This window comes from Cladophialophora immunda (genome assembly GCF_000835495.1).
Source record: "Cladophialophora immunda strain CBS 83496 unplaced genomic scaffold supercont1.3, whole genome shotgun sequence".
NCBI classification, from domain to species: domain Eukaryota; kingdom Fungi; phylum Ascomycota; class Eurotiomycetes; order Chaetothyriales; family Herpotrichiellaceae; genus Cladophialophora; species Cladophialophora immunda.
Window position 1 is genome coordinate 160367 of NW_015622543.1, and position 20186 is coordinate 180552.

Consider the following 20186-nt stretch of genomic DNA (forward strand, 5'->3'; position numbering starts at 1 on the left):
TATAAAATACACATATGTTACCTACTTTGTACCTAGTATCCAGTAATATTAGTACCTAGTAGTGCCTAATCGTGCACTAGGTATCTGTTTGTGTAACCTGTTTTGTATACTCGTCTGTACATCTGGGTGTGTACCTCGTTGAGTAATACCCGTTTATTGCACCTGGTCGGAATCTCAACGCCACCTCGTCGCCCCCAAGCCGTCTTTGGTATGTACTCTGGGTATGTAACTTATCTCGCGCATCGTTTACAGACTATCTAGCGCCGTGCCTAGGTAGGTTCATGCACAGTGTCAGATCCTGATGCACGAAACGACGCATGAGGCCCCCCCTTTCCCTTTTTCCTTCCCCTCGCTCTAAGCACCGTCAAAGACCGTTGCGACCTGTTACCGCAAATATCTTAATGGGACGCCTGAATGAGGTTGTGGTTGGGGGGTCCACGGTCGTGACGACGGTGACTAAGGGTTGTAACTCTGTTAAAATCTCCCGGCTTCTTACCCAGCTTTGTTGCCGCCCACCTATGTACGGAGTACCTGCAACGGCCTTGTCGCTTGGTACTTCTGTCCCCACGCACTGTTGGCGCGAGATCGCCTATGCACCAGCATCCCTGCAAGATGTGGCCGGCCCGAATCTGCAAAGGCCCTGTTCAGGACACAGGATCATCGAACATGCATGCAGGCAGACAGGCGGAGGGGCGGACGAATCATGGCCCAACGAACCAGCCCCGGCTGGACATATGGATACAGAGGGAGGATTTCTATATAAAGTCATGACCATCTGGTCCTTTTGCTACACTGCCCAGAAGACTTCAATCTGACACACACTCTCACACACGGCAGTTTTGCGTCGTCGCTTTCAAGTCATCGCACCAAGATGGCGCTCGTTTCTGTATACCTTGGCTGGGCCGTCGCCCTGCTGTTTTCATTCATCGTGGCCCGCGCCGTCTATCGCATCACATTGCATCCGCTGGCAAAGTTCCCCGGCCCCAAGCTGGCGGGCATGACCTCGCTGTATCAAGCGTGGTATGACCTGCGCTCTTCGACGTCGTACATCAAGCAGTTCCACGGGTTGCACGAGCGGTATGGACCGATTGTGCGAATCACGCCCAACCAGCTGCACATATTCGACATGGCGGCATACAACGAGTGAGAGGCCCCTTCCGTTGGCATAAGTGCCCCAAGTCGACTGATGCCGTGCTCCAGGATCTTCAAGATCGGAACCCGCTACGCCCGCCACAGAGACAACTACAACCAAGACGCCGCCGACGGCTTCTTCAACGTCCTCGACCCCAAAGCCGCCAAACCGTGGCGAGACGCCTATCAGCCGTACTTCGCCAAAGGGACCATCACCCGCCTGGAGCCCCTGATCCACGACCGCATCCGAAAATTCCTCTCGGTGCTCGACGCGGCGTGCTCGACCGGGGCGCCCGTCGATCTGAGCAGGGGTTACCGCAGCTTGACCAGCGACGTGGTGACCAGCTACATGTTCGCGGACAAGGGGTTCGACCTGCTCGACGCCAAAGGCTTCGGCTCCCCGATCCTGGTGGCCCTGGAGGAATTCTTCGAGTTCACGCAGTGGTACATGTACTTTCCCAACTTTATGGGGTGGTTGGGACGACAGCTGCAGAGGCTCACCAAGGAACAGACCGAGAAGTTGATGCCGGCGCTGGCGGCGACGAACTGGATCACCGAGGTAAGGCTCAAAGACTCTCTGTCGGTTGTGCTCGCTCTCGCTGACGTTGATATCCTCAGCAATGCGGCATCAAGGTGAAGAGAATCATGCAAGAAGGAGGATCGGGAAGTTCGATCCCGACCGTGTTCGACGCGTGGGCCAAACCGAGCGAGAAAAGATCATTCACGCCCACCCTCAAGCAGCTCACGGCCGATGCTTTCACATTTCACGGCGCTGGAACCGACACGACCGCGCATGCTCTCACAACAGCGACCTGGGGTCTGATCAACAATAAGAAGTGCCTTGAAAAATTGCGTGCCGAACTGAAGGCAGCGATTCGGGAGCCGAATAGCGAGCAGCTGGTCAGCTCGAATGTGCTTGAGAATCTGCCTTATCTTGTAAGCCAGGGGGGAATGCAAAGCCCAGAGGTCCTGATGCTGATCCTTCGGTATAGCGTGCGGTGGTCAAGGAGAGCCTTAGGATGAGCATGGGAGTTCCTGGGAGGTGAGGCCCCGAAGCAATCTGCGAGAGTGAGGCTCCAATTGACATAACCCGAAATGCAGGATGGGACGAGTCGTGCCCGAAGGAGGCGCAGTATTGTGCCAGCAACAGATTCCTGCAGGAGTGAGCAGCCCGACCCATGATCCACAATCCAGATCCTCTTCGATTCGAACCATGTTGTTGCTTGACAAGGGCCCTGCTAATAATTTCTCGATCCGTCCTCCTTTCAGGTTGGAATCACCAGTGTCTGCTATTGCTACCACTATGACCCAGTGTATTTCCCGGCCCCCAACGAATTTCGCCCGGAACGCTGGCTGGGCCCGGATAGCCAGCAGCTGGAATCACGCCTTATTGCCTTCTCGCGGGGACCGAGATCGTGCATCGGCATCAACCTCGCGTACGCCGAGCTGTACCTCAACCTGGGGTACGTGTTTCGGAAGTTTGACCTGGAGGCGTTTGAGACCACGCAGCAGGACATGGAGTGGAAGGATAACTTTGTGGTGGTGACCAAGGGCCATTTGCGGGTGAAGTTGAGGAGGACGGTTGATGACGATGAGGACGATGAGGACGAGTGAAGAATCCTTGGAGGCATGTCAAAATTCAAGGCTTCGAGGACGAAGCCCAAGTAATCGCTTCTCATATCAAGCGGATAATCTCACGAGGCTGAGCTTTGAGCTTTTTGCACAGTTGAGACTGGCGGCGCAGGAGAACGTTCTCCACAAAGACGTGTGTCGCTATTCCAACGCGAGTGTACACTCCCTCATCGGCTTTTCGAAAAATCAAAAACCATAACTTCATTTTGGTAATTGGTTTGCAAGATCCTTCTGCGAGGGCATCAATGGTGTGATGCCAGTAAGAGTATCCTAGCATTAAGTAGCAGACGCTCTCGTCAGCTTGCAAGTCAGGATCCTCATCCGCAACGTCAAGCACCAACGTCGTCGCTACCTGCGAGCTCGCAATCGAGGTAGAACAGATTGCCGAGGGCTTCATGACCTTTCCCCTCAAGGCGAGCATGGGTCCGGATTTGGAGGAGTCGGCATCACATTTCAGAGGAGTGCTTTCGATGAAAGCCACAATTTGGTACTCATACCTTTGTATGAAAGCAAACGTTATCGGAGAATCGACAGATGCCCAGCTCCAGGTAGGGAAACCGGAAATTCGATAGCTCCTTTTGTGGGCGTTCCATGCCACCTGTCCGATGGAGTCCTTCGACCAGAAGCCATAGAAGTATTGGTCGCCCCAAATTCGGCCTAATTCTTGAGAGATACCTACCAGGCCCGCCAATCTGTCGCTTGGGAATGTGGGTTGTCTATTAGTGTATTCCAGAAGAATGGATCCCCAGGCGAGCATACGGTCAAAGGTCGACGGAAAAAAAGGGTCCACAAAGGCGCTTACGGTCCGTGTTATAATATCATGTACTCCGTAGATATTCGCCCGGAAGGCGGGGCAGGTAGAATCCTGTTTTGCTGAAGTGGCTGTCTGTGTAGGTTTTGCTGTTGGTCTGACAGCAATAAACTACGTCCAAGTTGAAGAAGATGAGCAGTTTCGGGGAAAGTAAAAATTCTTGTAACGCCCACCCTCTTGTCTGAAGGGGATTGTCCTCAGATGTCCTACTACCACTGGAAAAGTAGTAGTCTCTCAATGAAAGGAAGACAGTGCCGATTTGGTTGTTGGGCAGGCGAAGTCGAACAGCGCAAGACTTGAGCTCTTTCCTTGGTGTCCGCAAAAATCCCTCTGTCGCACTCCTGGCCGTCGCTGCTGCGATTGTGAGGGTTGCATTCCTGAAGATCGCACCCATTTTGTTGATCTCAGTGCTCTTGTCTTCGTCACTGTCTTGGATTATGCAAAGAGCGTCCACCCAGAGGAAACGGAATCCAAGCCGCTGCGTAGCCTCCATGGCATCCAAAATTGTCTGGGCGAGCTGAGATTTGGGAATTTCCTTCGTCGTGGACTCCAGATTTTGGCGTGTTGTCAAATACTGGTTGGCTTCTCCCCAGCAGTAGCTTAGACAGCAGTACGCACCTCGCTCGTCTGCAGTAGAGATGTGAATCTTTGCGACTAAGGCAGGATCGTTGCCTCCAACGTCAATGACCCTTGTTGGCAGAAGAGGATTCTGTGTCGCCGCAGCCGAGTTACACCGTTTGTGCTTGTTCAAGCAGTGCGTCAGAGAACACATACTCTTTTCGAAAACCATGGCGCTGGATTTGTCTACGTTTGGCGGGTTCAGATCCACAAACGCCGCCGCCGGATCACCTAACCCTGTTCTCAGCAACTCACAATCGGGATGAAACATTCAAAATTTGAGTTACCAGGTTCAGCAAAAGCCTTGAAGTAAGGCCACGTTCCTGGCTCAAAGTCCTTTCCGAGCCCCTTCCGTAAAAAGCTGCAAAGCGGACACAGAGGTGTAAGCTCACACCGTATGTCTGGATGAAAGAATAGTTGTCCTTTGTGCAGGTTGGGAAAGTGCGGCGACAGTGAGAGATGGTACTCGGAGGGAAAGCTGCTGGTCGAGAGCATTTTCCGGCATGTTCGGCAATAGCGCTTCGGGGTCTTCATGATATCGGTTGCGTCGAAGACATCTTCGGCCATACTTTGTCGTGTTGCTCGAGGATGGGAAGGTTTCTCACGATGCTGAGCTCGACAGTCTTTGCATGAGCTGACAGCCTGACCGTCTGTAGAAGGTCTTCATCGTACTATGGCGGAGGAGGGAGTTAGCATGTTGTTTGATTGTGCAAATAGGGGTGGACCGCAAATGCTCGTAAATCTGAGAAATCTGCTGCGCGGGCCACTGCTGCAGTGAACTCGTTCCGAGCAAATACTCACCCACAGCAACTGTATCAACCATCCACTTGGGCTCTGCTCGGTATAAAAGCGTCACGCGGGCTGTGTACTGGAAGGCGGAGCAGGGTTAGTGAGGCTGAGCCACCCAACCTGAACCCAGGCATCTCAAGCTTGGAACCTGCACAATTCAGAGCTACCGAGCAGCTCAGGTCGAGACAATAGTCGCGTCGGTCTGCAGACGGAACTGGTAATTAGGCAGGTCCTCTTTCGTCCGTGTATGCTCGTAATTAGAGCGAAGCGTGGGAGGTGTGCGGAAGCTGCTCGACCAGTGCTATCAATCATCCATCCCAGGCTTTGAAAGATCCCGTTCGGAGAGTCTCCGTTTCGGGAAAACGGCCCCAAGTCGAGGCAGCCTCGCGCCCCGTCTAAAGTTGACCAAAGCGGTACAACAGATCTAAGCATTCGCTGACCATAACAAATGATCCATCAAGGACTGCAGGCGAGGATGCCCAAGTAGAGGATGAACGGAATAAGGAGGGGAGGCCCTCGGTTTGTGGGGAGAGGTTGAATTACACCTATACAAGTAGGGCAAGGCTGAAAAAGATGCCGTCTCCGAATACCAGGTATATACCTTGAATTCTCGTGAACGAAAATCCTACCCACCATGTACACTGGAGTTGTGTTGGTGCAGCACTGAAATACACGACTGTTCTCTAGCCCAGCTTTGCGGACTTGTCAAGATTGGAGGATATGATCGAGCCTGGGAATATCGCTTAAATCTTTGTCCAGAGTCAAGGAGTTGAGACTCGGTATTCGAAGGGACAGGAATCAATAATGTCAGGTTGTGAATCCGTTCAATGCCTCTTCGTGCTTGTTTCGGTCGACTTGGTCTTGACGATTCAACTCCCTCAATTTCTGCTGCAAGGCTTGTCTTGCAGCATCTTTGTCCGCGCGAGCAAGATCCCTGTTGAGCTGCTCGCGCTGCAATTCGACGTTACGTTTGCGAACAGCCTCGCGTTGCAAACACTGTGATCCTGTAAGGGCACGCTTGTTAGCATGGTGGTATTTCACCAGATGTAGGGGGGTGTAGCACTCACTTGTGTCTTCGCCTTTCCTTTTTCTTTTCCTACTAAAGATGGTGCACAAGTCCTGTTTGGCATCAGAAGGCTTGATGGATATGAAGGCAGACTTGTGCCTGTTCCATGCGTCCATTGCATGGAGCACTCTCTGACCCAGGATCACCTCATGTGCCAATTGATCCAGAACATAGAATGTTCCTAGGCGGGCGACATCCGCTTCAGATATCTGTGTCGTCGACAAATCTCTCGGATCAACAACGCCGCAATCGAATGAGGTTGGTTCCACGGAGGCAGGGGCGCTCAATGCCAATATTGCAAGCACCTTTCCAGAGATGCCTTGAATCTCTCCGTTGGCGAATTCCACAGCATGGTTCTCATCATCATCCACGTCTAAGGCACAGATTGGAAAACCATGTTGAAGGGCGCAAGCGCGGTGGATCAGACTAATCTCAGAGCCAGTATCGGGTAATGCGAGAAATTCCTTTCCATTGAGAAGAACATGAAAGCGCAGGTTTGATGGCTGATGTTTCCCTATACTCAGGCATTGGGGGGTGTGCGCTGGTGCCCTAGACCTCTCCCTCAGTCTGAAATCCTGGTTCGTCAATACGTTTGTCTGTCGCAAGAACTCCAATCCGACGATTGCCGAAACCCCAGTGGCTAGTCTTTCGAAGACGTGAAAGAAGACCGGGGAGATTTTTATTTCAGGTACAAGATCTACACTTGGAATGCAGCAAACCAGCTGCACCTGAAACAGGGCACCGGCGGAAGTGTCGTTACCCACGCTGATGACTGAAAACTCGTCATTTGCACTGACGGAACTGCTCTTGGCTCTGCCTCTCTTGCTTGCCTGTTCAAGCTGCTTGAAAGTCGATAGAGGTATAGCGTTGATATGGGAGCCCGAATCTGGAACGGAGCTGAATCTCAAGCCGTTGATCATGATGTCGAGATACAGTAACTTGCCGGGTCGGACAAAGATACTATGAGGCTCCAATCCATCAGCATCGGGTCGAGACTCAGCAAGGACGTCAAACGCATCATCTGTGGCGCCGAAAAGTGGTCGAGATGGTTTGAGAGTCCTCAAAGACAGATGGTGGGCTTCAAAATCCGGTATGGAAGGGTTAGTAGCGTCTGACAAGTGTGAATGTCCAGATCTGTAATTTTGTTTAGCTGGATCATTCAGTCGTTGCCGAAATCTCGACTTGAATGAGCTTACTTATTCGCTGGGGTGTGATTAACACTCCCTGGATCGGGGCGGACCTTCGCGCCCCTTACAAAAGGAGGCTGTTTTACTCCGCAAACAGTGCATCTCCCTGCACAGAGCGCCGGGTTGTTTATGTTGCAGCACTGATCGCAATACCACCATCTGCTAGCGCAAATACACGAACGGGGATTGCGGCACCTCCCACCCATCTGGTATTCGGGTTATTTTCCAAGGTGGGTTTGGAGGAAAAGAAGAGTATCTGCTGTGGATGGAGGTTGAAATTATCTTCCATGAGGCTCCAATGCCTTCGTTGCCTGGCTGCTGCGCCTCGTAAAAGGCGATGCTTCTGATGGGTCAGCAATCTTGTCAGTTATACCCAACCCTGCGTACTTACGGGGCAACTTGCACCTGGTAATGCGACTGTTATTGGCCTGCCCAGCCGCCTCATGCTCTAGGCATCCTGGACACCGGTCAAGGCCAATTGCTCTGAGCGCTAGTTCGAAAGGCATCGTCAGCCTGGTCCCTCCTCAGGCAGCGAGGAAGTATTTGAAGCTTGCCTTCAAATCGAGCCTTGCCTCCTATAGTTCGTGTTCATAATCCAATGCATGCCTCGAGACGAGGAGACTGGAAAGGTGTGTGAAGAAGCCATCGGGTTCGCAGACGTCGCAAAGTTCATAGCCGACGACAAAGAGCACAGTTCCTCCATTTATCGGCGCTATGAAAGACTGGCAGCGCGGAACTTGCTGTATTTGCAGGTGGAGCTCCGCGATCTGGAACTGCAGCTTGACGAGGTCGACCGAGAGGATGCGCGCGGTGGCGAAGATGAGGTCGAGGGCGCCATGGACTGGCAGGTTCTGCAACAACGGGCGAACATTGCGGATGGCAAAGAGTCGCGTCGACGGGAGCTCACACTGCAGCTGAGGTGCAAGATCAAAGAGTATCGTAAGTTGAGTCGACGGAACAGCTGAAAGGTGGTATTGACAAGGTTTCGCATCTTCAGAAAAAGCGGTCCTTCGCAATGCCCAGATGTTGGCTCTTCCGCGTCCCTCCAAACAGGCTCATACGGCCTTCTGCGACTATTTCTACAACAGAGACAATGAGAGGCCATTTCCACGCCTCGCTGGCCTCGGCGGAGACTTATATGCAGATCGACATGACTTGATGTCCTTGGTCTTCAACCGTGATGACGACCGGCTCACTACTTTCCTTCGTGAACATGCTCCTTTGCTCTTCCAACGCCGCCAGGAGCCGCAGGCATCGCATTCTTGCCCCAGCGTGCGATCTCTATCAGAATATCGTCTCAGCCTTGCGGTCGCGTCCATTAACATCGTGGTCGCTGCCGTGATGCTCTTCGGGGCCATTTACAACTTGTTCTATATCCACAGCTTGACCAAGCGGCTGGGGATAGTGGCAGGCTACACGGTAGCATTCGCCATATGTGTCGCTCTGCTGTCCAACGCACGAAGGTCTGAGATCTTTAGTGCTTGTGCAGCATACGCAGCCGTGCTGGTCGTCTTTGTGAGCGGGAATTTGAGCAGCCAATCGCCGTCTTGAAGCACTTCGGATGAGGATACCAGGTACTATTGAGACATTGTAGTATTGCAACGGATAATCACTCATGAGACCGACTTTGAGGGCCAATTGAAGTCTGATCTGATCACTGCGACCTGCGCGGTTTGCCTGCGCTGCGCTACGGCATCTCTTGGACGTGTTGTTGAAGGTTGCACGTATTGTAGCCCTTACTCTTGAAATATATGCAGCACAGTTTCCTGCTCGTGTTTGTTACGTCCTGCCCACAGTGCAGATGTACTCGATCATAATTGGGAGGTTTGCGGGAATCATTCCTCCTGGCTTGGTCGAGCCATGGAGTCGAAGGGAGTTTGGAGCCGTGATCACTCTTGCTTGAACATCAGTGAAACGTCGGGGAGAGGAAGTGCATTATGGAGGTCAGGCAAACACAGCTATTTCAGATAAAGACCATAACGTGCGTGCGTCAAGATCCGATTGCGCAATCGGGAAATATTTGTTGCAAATGTCGGATGAGCGAGCAGTATTCAGAGGTGACGGGGTTGGATCACGTCGCAACGAAGACCCGCTCCCCGCAACCCAAGCAGTTGGTTCAAAGAAGTCTTGCAACCGCAGTTTTGAGGGACTTTTGCATCGACGGAGTTTCAACTTGCTAGCTATGCACAAGTACGCATCCAAGGAACCGAGTACAATCATATCAAATCATATCATAACATCCTATCCTATCAGATGAAAATCCTCCCTCCACTGCTTCCCCAGCCTTCGCCCACCGCATTTCTATCCGATGCCGAAACAGACTTCAGCCACCGTGACAAGCCCCTTCGTTCTCTTCCCCAATCATCAGATGCCGATTTCATCTCGGGGCATCAAACGCCGACAATTGCCTTCTTTTGCGGTTGGGGAACTCATTGAAAAGAGCTATGGATAGTCTGACACGGCGCGGGAGAAGTCCGTCACCATTGTTGTCGGCTTCTGACGATTGTGGTGAAGCTTCCATCCTGCTGTCCCTCACTCGTGGACAATTTCCTGGTTCGAAATAATAATATTATTTTCTTGTTTGTTTCTAGAAGAGCTTCACCTGCGTCGTGGGCGGTGGTGACTTTTATTTAGATCTGTAAAGAGCGTCGCAATTCCTCGACTTGGTTGCTTGCAACCCGCTATTCGTTTCCTCTGCGTGCTACGGTCCCTGCTCCCTGGGATTCCGGTCCGCAGTCCTCTTTTTTGTGAGGGTGCTGTTTCACAGCTCACAGTTGCAGGAGATCGCGTAACTGCGACAACTCCGGCCGAAAAGATGTCGAAGCTCATAGACTACGCGGAGGGTGGGTGATCACGTTCTCTGCCAACACACAATCCCCCCGGCGTCCTCTTCTGAAGACTAACTATCTCATTCTGTGCGATACAGTGCAAAAGCACACCTCCAAGGACTCGTGCTGGGTCATCCTCTACGGTAACGTGTGGGACGTGACAGACTTCCTCCCCTCCCACCCCGGCGGCGCCCAGATCATCCTCAAACTCGCCGGCAAGGACGCCACTGAAGAGTACGATCCCATCCACCCTCCAGGCACCCTGGAAGAGAATCTCCCCGAATCCGCCCGCCTGGGCCCTATTGATCCCAAGAGCCTGCCGGAACCAGTCAAACCGGCGAAAGATGTTGGACCAGCACCCGACACGAAGGCAGAGGTCGAGCTGCCATTGCAGGCCATGTTGAACCTCGACGAGATCGAAGCCGCCGCTACAAAGAAGCTGTCCAGAAAGGGATGGGCATATTACTACTCCGCCGCTGACGACCTGGCAAGCAAGCAATTGAACAACACAGTCTATCGCCAAATCCTTCTCCGGCCGCGCGTGTTCGTGAACTGCCAGGACTGCGACCTCCGCACCACCTTTCTCGGGCACAAGCTCGACCTGCCCATCTTCGTTTCCCCAGCCGCCATGGCTCGCCTGGCTCACCCCGATGGCGAATGGGGCATCGCACAGGCGTGCAAGAAATTCGGGGCCATGCAGATGATCTCCAACAATGCGAGTATGACCCCGGAGCAGATCGTGAAGGATGCGGGGCCCGATCAAGTGTTTGGATGGCAGTTGTATGTGCAGACCGAGCGGAAGAAGAGCGAGGATATGTTGGCCAGGATCAACAAGTTGGATGCGATCAAGTTCATATGCCTCACACTCGACGCACCTGTCCCAGGCAAACGAGAGGATGATGAACGCGGAAAGTTTATCGTAGAAGATACGAGCCAGGCCATCAAGGACGCTGGCGGTGCGGAGTTGAAGGGCGGCGGCGGCATCGGACAAAGTCTGTTCTTTGGCACGGATCCGACTTTGACCTGGACAGAAACGCTGCCTTGGCTGAAGAAGCAAACCAGCAAGCCGATCATTCTCAAGGGCTTGCAGTGCCATGAAGACGCATACATTGCTGCACAGCACGCGCCACAGGTCAGGGGCATCATTTTGTCGAACCATGGTGGTAGGGCTGCAGATACAGCACCGCCGTCCGTGCACACCCTATTAGAGATCAGAAAATACTGCCCCGAGGTCTTCAACAAGATTGACGTGGTTGTGGACGGTGGTATCAAGAGAGGAACGGACGTGGTCAAGGCACTGGCCCTGGGTGCGAAGGCTGTTGGTATCGGTCGTGCCGCGCTCTTCGGTCTAGGTGCCGGCGGCATTGAGGGAGTGGAGAGAGTGCTCGAAATACTCCGGGATGAGACCGCCACGGCAGCGCGGTTGTTGGGTGCTGCAAAGGTGACTGATCTGGGTCCGGTGCATATCAACACCAGAGCTGTTGAGAGGGATATTTATGACGGACCCGCTAATCTGCCCGGCCTGGAAGGCGCCATGAAGGGTCTATGGGTGAAGGCGAAGCTGTAATCGGGATTCTGAAGGCGAGACATTCAGGCATTTCGCGAGGCGTTCCTCCCTGACATCTTGGGTCCATGTGTTGAGATAGCGAAGCACAATGATTTGGGAATAGACGGAGGCAAGGACAGCTGTGCCCTTCTGACCAAAATCCAGAAGGTGCGGTTTTGTTTCAAAATGCTTCCTGGCCAACACCGGCTCCAAACCACGTCCGCAATTCGTCTCTCTCAGTTTTTGGCCCTGACGACCCGTTGGCGCTGAAATACTGTGAGAGTCTCGTGTTCTCGTCTTCGTCTGGGTCCGGCCACTCAGTTTTCGTCGCTGGACCGCCCTTTTGTTCGAGCATGTCTTTGATCGTGCCCCAGCTGAAGCGGCATTCGTTCCCAAACCCCCAAACAGGGTCAATAGCAGACTTGAGCCAGCTCACACATCTGGCGTCAGAAGGGTATCCTGAACCCCACGATTCTGATGCATCCTCGGCTGCGTTCGATTGCTGTTGAGTATACGCCTCCAAGAGGGCCTCACAACTGACATCTCGGGTGACCTTGGCGACGACACTAGCCGCACTCACGCACGGGAAGAGACTATCAGCCTTCTTCTCAACCGTGATCTTGATGGTCGGGAAGATCAACTCGAGTTTCTTCTGGTACACTGAGGGTTTGCCAATGGTGTCGACGTAGATCTCTGTCACGTTGACTCCCTGCTGCAGCACTCCTCGGATCAATTCGATGGTGGCATCCATGGCCTGGGCGTTGAGGTTGTACGAGCCGCCGTTCTTCATCATCCCGGCGCTGATGTCCCGGGCACTGAGTGATTTGATGGCCCAGCCTGACGACTGGAAGAGATCCGTTCCAGTAGTGCATACCGCCTTCATGAGATTTGCTCGCACTGCTGGCGTGAGCACCTTGGAATCATCGAAATGATACGATTCGGTAAGAAGGGACTGTTGGATCTCGACTGGGACGTAGTAGACGCCATACACCATGGGGCCAATGACAGGCCCGCGTCCAGCCTCGTCTACACCGAGAACGCACGGCGTCCCTGATGCAGACGACGAGGCTGTCCTGGTGGTGATGGCTTCGGGCACGCTGCTGTAGTGCGCGTAGGATTTCCCAGAGAGGAGAGATTCATGGTTATCCTGTACCGAGGGTGGTACGAAGACTGCAGAGGCGGCGACCTCGTCTTCCTCCATGATTGTGTTGTCCTTGTATCAGATACTCGACTGGGAGAAAATGTAGAGCACGCGCAATCGAGGGCGAGCGGCCGCGACGCGTCCCAAGTAGCGCCCCTTGATGTTCCCGCTTCGCCGCGCTGCCCGATTGTCGCTAGTCGGGCAGTAGCCAATCATGTTCCCCTCCTGTGCTATATCACGCTAATCCTAATTCATGTTATCGACAACATTGAATGCGTCTCAACCAACGCTGCGCAGATTGATACCTTTCTTCTAAGCAGCCCACGACTTTGATTTCCAGCACTTATATCGCAACTTCTCCAAAGACTACGCGGTTCTTGAGACTCAACCTCTGTGTACCATGGCTGCTCGACCCGCGGTCCGCCGCGACCGCGGCAACGTTGATTATTCCGCCATTGGGAAGCTGGGAAGGTGAGAATAGATGCGCCCTGAAGGGAGACGCCAAACACTGACAGATGTGTAGACGCACCGGAGTTACGCTCGATCATCGACCGCTGGACGCGAATGGCATGGAGGAAATCTCGGGCATCTTCTCATCCCCGCGCAAGCCCTCGCCGTTAAAGAACGTGATGATCGTGGAGAGTGTGGAGGGACCCAGTACATTGGCCGAGTCGCCACAGATGTCGAGCCCCAACAGTACGTGCAATCGCCGGTGGGAAGGCAATTGTCCCATTGTGTTAATACGTCCCTTTTGTCGGGTACGACTGGTCAAGCCGGGTTGAACTGACGCCAATATAGGTCCAGGTCCTACTCCCAGTCAAGCTCTGTCGTCTCGCAGGAAGAGCCGCGCAACGCCTATTCCCCCTCCCAGATCATCGTCGCCGAGGAAAAGCGGTATTAGTGGCACCGCAAGGAAGAGCAATGGCGTTGATATATTCTCTATGCGGAAGAGTTTGCAGCCCCCGAATGTTGAGGATCACGAAAACTTCGCGGAACCAACGCCGACTCGAAGCCAACCGCATCTGGCCCCTAGAAATTTCAGCCCAAGTCCAGAGAGGCCACCACTACGAGACATTACTACACCTGTTTCACACAAAACCCGGAAACCGAGACCCAGTCGCGAAATGCAACGAATCGAAAATGAAGTATACGCGTCTACCGAGGACGAGGTCTTTGACCCGTACCAACAAACAATCGAAGAAGCGGAGGTGTCACCACTTGTTAATGCTGACGTTGTGCCATCTGTTGAGCAGACAGAAACCCCTCCAGCCCTTGCAGAAAGACAACTTTCCCCAGAGGACGTTGATGCATATGTCGGGTTTGATGGCGAAGGAGCAGACCAAGATCAGGACCCTGAAATAGCGCTGTCTGAAGTGGCACAGAACAAAGCCAATTCCACAAAGAAACGGAAATCGGATGTACTTGAAGAGAGCAATAGCGCACCATCACGAGTACCAAAGAAAGCGCGCAAAAAGCAGGGACGAGTTCCCGCTCGTAAAGAGGCAGTCCAGCCTCCTTCAAGCCCAAATCGCATATCGGTAGAAGCAGAGGCAGGCGCACACACACAGCAACCACCAAAGCAACCACTAAGGAATAAGGATACGAATCTCAAATTGTCATCACGACAACAAAAGGAGCTCGACGAGATCGTTGAAAGAGTAAAAGCAAGGCCGGGCCCACCGAGATCACTCTACATTCTGCGCAGAGAAACTCCCACGGACGACAGTGTCAGGCATACCAGAAGTGGCCGGGCCAGTGTAAAACCATTGGCATATTGGCGGAACGAGCGATGTGTCTATGGCGCGAGTCCCGGTGGCGGCAGTCTAGCGGACGGCGCCAGGTTTCCTTTGAACAGCATCAAGGAGATTGTGCGGATCGAGGAGATTGAGCCGAACATTGGAAGGAAGAAATCAAAGACCAAAAAGAAGAATGGAAAGGGCAGGGGCAAGGGACCGCAAAGACCAGTGGAAGAATCCGAGGAGTCGGATTCAGAGTTCGACATGGACGAGATTCCCGACGATCCAGATGCCGAACCCTGGGAGACTGGGACTGGCACGCTTCGCGGGAATGTCTCCATTTGGGACAACGAAGAACAGGCACCCACGGAACTGGAGGAGGAAGTCGAAATCGCCCATGCACCCGCGGCGATCAAGACGCGCGAAGTTAAGGGCTCGAGCTTCCATGACGGTCCCACGTTTCGGTACGCAAAGATACTGTCCACCAAGTTCTTCGGTACGGGACTTGTGGATCTACCGCCTGGCGGAGTGAAACGGCCGAAGAACAGTCGGAAAATGCACATGAGCTTCTTCGTCGTCAAAGGGAGGGTCACTGTGACGGTGGGTCCAGCGGGTGGTGAGGAGACAGGAAGCATGAACCGGTTCAGCATTGGGAAGGGAGGCTTTTGGCAGGTTCCCAGAGGTGAGTCTACTTCAGTGTCCGATTGGAAGACTACGAGATTGACAGGCTGACTTTTATCGCGAATTTCCCAGGCAATCAATACTCGATCGAGAACGAAATGGAGAAGCCGGCCCGGATATTCTTCAGTCAGGGCTGTGAGCCTCCTCCGGTCGAGGAACAGGCTTGATCTTGCCTGTGTGAAGCTATCTATTTGGAATGATTAGATGTCTCTCTGTCGAGGCACTGGACCATACACTGGACACTGTTCAGGCAATCAGAGTTAACGACTAAGATATACTTTTGGAGCATGACTCTCTTGCAAAACGCGAGGGCTCTGAAAAGGGGTTCTCAATTTCGCAAGCCACAAGTGCAAATATGTCAATTGGATGAGCGATCATGTAGCCGTTACGGGTGACTTTCTGGTCGCATCGGGTGCTCATAAGGCCACGTAACAGAGGTGCTGAATACCTCGGTCTCTCCCTTTGTAGTCCGCGGCGCTTCCCCTGTCGTCCCTGGGTTGCACAAGCGATCGCTCAGTCGTCCTCCACGGGTAGCTTGATGGATGAACTGGAAAAGGCCCTCGTATTCTTCCAGGAAGCCCTTTCATTCGTCTCCTTTTGTCGTGGATTTCGGCCTCCGTTCCCGTTCAATCTTCGACGGGGTCTCATGACGTTGCCGTCGAGATGACACCGAAGCTGATTTTCTCGATGAGTGCAAGAAAGGATGTTTCTCTGCTCGCAGGAGCCAGTTCCGGTGGTCATGGGCTGCTCTTCTTCCTCAGCACGGCCAGTGCTTGCTTCGCTCGCCAACCTCAGATTTCCTCCATGTCCTCATCTAGCAGATCAGTCAGGGGTGGAAAGTCGCCCACGTCGACCTTCTCCGGCCTGACGAAGACGCCATACTTGTCCGCGCACTGAAACACCCTCCTCGTCTCGTACACCTTCTTGCTCCCCTCTTCCTCAAGTTCGACTTGGACGCTCCCATCGTTCCTCCCCACGGGCTCATCCAGCTCCACACCAACCCAGAGACATCCTTCCTCCCTCTGCCCACCCAACCCGGGAATTTCTCCCGTGAATCTCACCGTGCCCCTCCTCCCATCATCACGCCCTACACGACATCTCAGTCCCTGCTTGATCCCCCGCGCCTCCATCTCCTTCTCATCCTTCTGTCCCCGCTCCTCCACCATCTGAGACTGAGACTTGGCGTGGGGATCGAACCTGCCCAACTTCTGGCGGCGTTTCCACGCGAGCACCGAATCCTCCAACTTCTCGTACTCGGTCTCGGGCATTTGGTATTTCTCCACCGAACTGAGATCCGCGGCGAGGAAGTTGAGGTTCTGTCGCAGCTGAGGAGGCCGGGTATCCTGGACTTCAATCTCGGAGCCCTTCCTAAGCCCGAACCGGGGATCAGAGAGGAGAGCCGCGTCATTGGTCAAGGCGATCCAGGTCCCATCTAGAGATTTGGTGCGAAGAGACTGTGAGGACGACGGAATTCCCGTGATGGGCTCTAATTTCGATTTCAACTGGGATATTGTCCACGTGGGTGTTATGCGGCGCTCTGCTGAGAGGAGCGGCGGGCCTGTAGGATTGGAGTCGTTGGGAACGACTATTTGCATTGTGATGTCGATGGGTGCTTGTGTTGAGAGCGACATTTTTGCAGCAGCCTTGATATGTCAACGTGGCTCTCGATGCGCAACGGGTTCAGCAGTCAATTCTCAGTGATCAATGTAGGTGTGAGACCCTCAGCCGCGTTCAGCAAATCGTAAGCGTCGTGCAAAAAATCTTCGTCGACAAAGGGCGTTGGCAGAGGATGGTAGAGAACATTTCGAATCCTAGAGGCTTTTCAAATGACGAGTGTGTTGTAAATGACCGTCTTTCCATCAACATTTAGAAGCACATCGAAGAAAAGCTACAAGCATTCGTTCTATCTTTTTAGATCATGGCGATGCTACATCAATAGTAGGTATGTCTTCCAATGACCTTCACCATTCTATTTGGGCCGATCCCGAGCGCAACCACATCGACACCCGCCTTCACTCCCCTTGGTATTACTCCCCTCAAGGCCGCTCCGTGAGATTCAGGAGAAGTTTGCCTCCACAGGGTGCCGCATTGAAAGTATCGTACATCCTCATGTCCGCCAGAGTCATTGAGGGGTCGACAGTCCCATCGAACCGTCGGAAGAACGCAGCCGTCACTTTGTTCAACTCCATTCGTGCCAGACTGTACGCACGCGATTAGACCCACCGGCCAGCCGAAAAAGGGGCGAGAAATATAGGTAGGAGCTTGAAAAGGTGGAGAGAGAAGAACATACTTGATTCCAATGCATCGGCGTGATCCGATGGAAAAGGCTGTCAGCGCCTGCTTTCTCAGTTCTTCATTTCCATCGTTCCTCAGCCATCGATCGGGATCCCAGCACTCGGCGTCAGGGAAAACCTCCTCGTTGCGTGATATCGTGTAGTTCTGACAGCCGACAGTAGTCTGTTACCCTGAGCTTAGTGCCCGAAAATCCAGATTGTTCTAGAAATACTTACACCTTTGGGGATTGTGAAGCCTTGGACTGTCGTCTCCTCAAGGGCCATTCTGGGGAGTGTCGCGAGGATCGTGGGATATCTTCGGAGAGTTTCGTCGATGACTGCTTGAAGCAGCGGAAGTTGTGAACAAGTCTGGATATGCACAAGTCAGCTACAAATTCTGTCTGAAGCAACGAAGCGACTCACTTTGTGGTCAGGGACAGCATTGCGATCGGGAAAAGCAATCACGAGTTCCTCGTGAAGTCGAGACACGATATCAGGCCTGTTGAGCGTCGCCCATAGGATGTAGACGAATGTATTGGCCGTGGTGCCGCTGCCTCCAAACCTATGTCAATAGTCAATAACAGCGTCTCAACGGGGTCGCTAATGGCGGTCAGGCTTACATTCCTCCCATACACTCCTCTGCAATTTCCGAGTCCGTCAACGGTCTGCCCAAGGCCATGTCTTTCTCTCCATACAACATCTGCTTCAGGAACGGCGTTCTGACGCCTTCAGCTCGACACCGCGCGAGAATTGTCAAAGCATACTGTAAAGGACCGACGTTTAGCATGGCCAGTCATGGATCACTTAGGGCAATCATCACTCACGCCTTTCCACAGCCTGACCGCCCTGAAACCCTTCCCATATCGTCCTGGGAGGTATATTCCGTACTTGGCCAAGTAGGGAAAGAGCTCTTTCTGCGAAAAGCTGTCAGTTAATGCTGAGGTGAGGTTTCGATGCCGACCTACTACTATGAACAGAGGCCTGGTCAACTTGAAATAGCTCCAGACATGGTGTGGAATGCCTTGTTTGACTGACTCGGGATCTTCGTCGAATAGGAGGTGGTCTGCAAACTGGTCATTCATCTGGACTAGACTACCTGAGACGTAATGGGCATGCTGAACATACGGACGACGTCGAATCCGAACCAATGGGTCCACGGAAAGACGTCGAAGGCCTCCCCTTTCTTGCTGATATGAGACCAGTTCCCGAGCATGTTTGTGATCTTAGTGTCGATGTTTGGCTCAAACTCGAGCATTGCCGACTGCGAGAACCCGCGGTTCACCAGCCTTCTCCGCTGTTTGTGGGCTTCTTTGCCCCAGGAGTTCCTATCTATGCATCAACTCCCGAGTCATGGTCTGCGCACAAGCAGCAGGGAGACTGACCGATATGTTAGCAGGAAATCGTGGGCAACGATCTTTTTGGATCTCTTCACGAGCGCCATCAGCCAGGACTTTAACCGTTGGACTTCGACTTGCTTCCTACATAAAACTTCTCGTCCTTTGCGAAAATGTCCGACTCATATATTTCCTTGTAGGCAGCGGGGGTGGCGAAGGAAACTTCATTTGGGCCGACTCTCACGACCGGGCCTATGACTCGGGGGGAAATCACTTCCATCAGCCTCAGGTTGAAAGAAGCCAGCTTTTGAGGAGACTCACCATATTTCACGTGCGCTGCATGGATGATCTCTGACTTACGACCGTAGAAGTTTCCGCGCCTGGTGTACAGCTTTGTAAGTCTTGCGGCCGAGGGTCCTGGGAATTTGCGCAGCGGGTGGAAGAAGAAATAGTATATCAGCAATGCCGTCTGATATGCCACGAAGGCGAATCCAACAGCACAGGCAATCAACCGCTTTCGATGGAGGACTGACTCCAAGTGAGCAGCAAAGTTCGCAGTGTCTATCATGGTGGCGGTATCGTGACCGACTTAACCAGAATGAATGAAGATGAAGCAAATAGTTCCCATATCCCCAAAGCAAGAGCAGAATGTATTTAAAGGCCATGCCCTCGAAGTTGGAGTTGTTCGAGTCCACGTTGATTGACATACAGGGTGCTTGTCCTGGCACCTCGTTTCCCAAAGCCGCAGAGGTTTCATTGTTGATACGACCATACCATGTGGCAGCCTTGTCCCAATCTGTGTATTTCCCCCAAATCCCCGGAATCCCCAGAAGTCCCCCGCCCGTTCCGGGGTCTGGCCAATGGGGGTCGACCATCAAGTTACCCTTCTGGGTGTAATTCCCGCTCCATCGTCGTCGAGACCCCCGTTGCCTCGACTGGACACCCATCTCTCGTCAAGCACCCCGGATTCCAGGTCTGTTGCGTCGGAATGGAACCGCACCTGTCCTTGCTCCCGAGTTTACTTGAACTCCCTCGAAATCTTCCTCTCTGACAAAAGATATCCCGAAACCCCGTCAGCACCGGAACTCTTCCAAATGTCGGATGGGCTCCAGAAGCACAGCTCAACCCCACGGGGAATGTGGTCGGTCTGGAACAAAAGCGGGAAGATGAATCGCAGCCCTATTAAAGGTAGCGAGTCCCCGAACGATGGTGGTGTCTGCACCGCACATCAATTTGCTCACGACTTCTACTTGCTCGATCTGCCCTATCTCAACTTGAGTTTGTGCCAGCAATATGTCAGACTTTGAGATTATGCAAAAGGAGGAAGGACGAGGCAAGAGCGTCACCGAGCACATCGACAGAGTCTCATCAGAAATAACCCGCCCCGAGAAGCTCAAGCTCACCAAGCGAATG

The 20186-nt window shown here is 53.1% G+C and overlaps 7 protein-coding genes across 8 annotated transcripts; 3 read left to right on the top strand and 4 right to left on the bottom strand.

Annotated features, from left to right (window-relative positions):
- Window positions 1-3581: 3581 nt before the first annotated feature.
- PV07_04679 (uncharacterized protein) lies at window positions 3582-4759 on the bottom strand (the record flags this gene model as incomplete). Its single annotated transcript, XM_016391509.1, has 2 exons — window positions 3582-4423; window positions 4480-4759. 2 exons carry the CDS (start codon window positions 4757-4759, stop codon window positions 3582-3584), a joined length of 1122 nt encoding a protein of 373 aa, XP_016249028.1.
- Window positions 4760-5511: 752 nt separating this feature from the next.
- On the bottom strand, window positions 5512-8188 carry PV07_04680. Of its 2 annotated transcripts, XM_016391511.1 has the most exons (5): window positions 7789-8188; window positions 7626-7724; window positions 7244-7574; window positions 6049-7181; window positions 5512-5985 (listed from the first exon to the last, which is right to left on the bottom strand). In XM_016391511.1, the coding sequence occupies exons 3-5, from the start codon at window positions 7438-7440 to the stop codon at window positions 5789-5791; spliced, it is 1527 nt and encodes a 508-aa protein (XP_016249030.1). In that variant the 5' UTR covers window positions 7441-7574; window positions 7626-7724; window positions 7789-8188; the 3' UTR covers window positions 5512-5788. The 2 variants fall into 2 exon arrangements, with proteins under 2 accessions (XP_016249030.1, XP_016249029.1); XM_016391510.1 differs by having other exon boundaries at window positions 7626-8188.
- Window positions 7837-8785, top strand: PV07_04681 (uncharacterized protein; the record flags this gene model as incomplete). Its single annotated transcript, XM_016391512.1, has 2 exons — window positions 7837-8173; window positions 8232-8785. 2 exons carry the CDS (start codon window positions 7837-7839, stop codon window positions 8783-8785), a joined length of 891 nt encoding a protein of 296 aa, XP_016249031.1.
- Window positions 8786-9399: 614 nt separating this feature from the next.
- Window positions 9400-11818, top strand: PV07_04682 (uncharacterized protein). The gene is made up of 2 exons (XM_016391513.1): window positions 9400-10077; window positions 10161-11818. Exons 1-2 carry the CDS (start codon window positions 10050-10052, stop codon window positions 11627-11629), a joined length of 1497 nt encoding a protein of 498 aa, XP_016249032.1. The 5' UTR covers window positions 9400-10049; the 3' UTR covers window positions 11630-11818.
- On the bottom strand, window positions 11790-12809 carry PV07_04683 (ribonuclease HII; the record flags this gene model as incomplete). Its single annotated transcript, XM_016391514.1, has 1 exon — window positions 11790-12809. One exon carries the CDS (start codon window positions 12807-12809, stop codon window positions 11790-11792), a length of 1020 nt encoding a protein of 339 aa, XP_016249033.1.
- Window positions 12810-13030: 221 nt separating this feature from the next.
- PV07_04684 (uncharacterized protein) lies at window positions 13031-15517 on the top strand. Its single transcript, XM_016391515.1, has 4 exons — window positions 13031-13220; window positions 13273-13445; window positions 13548-15167; window positions 15239-15517. The coding sequence occupies exons 1-4, from the start codon at window positions 13150-13152 to the stop codon at window positions 15331-15333; spliced, it is 1959 nt and encodes a 652-aa protein (XP_016249034.1). The 5' UTR covers window positions 13031-13149; the 3' UTR covers window positions 15334-15517.
- Window positions 15312-16935, bottom strand: PV07_04685 (uncharacterized protein). The gene has a single exon (XM_016391516.1). It carries the CDS (start codon window positions 16795-16797, stop codon window positions 15958-15960), a length of 840 nt encoding a protein of 279 aa, XP_016249035.1. The 5' UTR covers window positions 16798-16935; the 3' UTR covers window positions 15312-15957.
- Between the last annotated feature and the right edge of the window lie 3251 nt (window positions 16936-20186).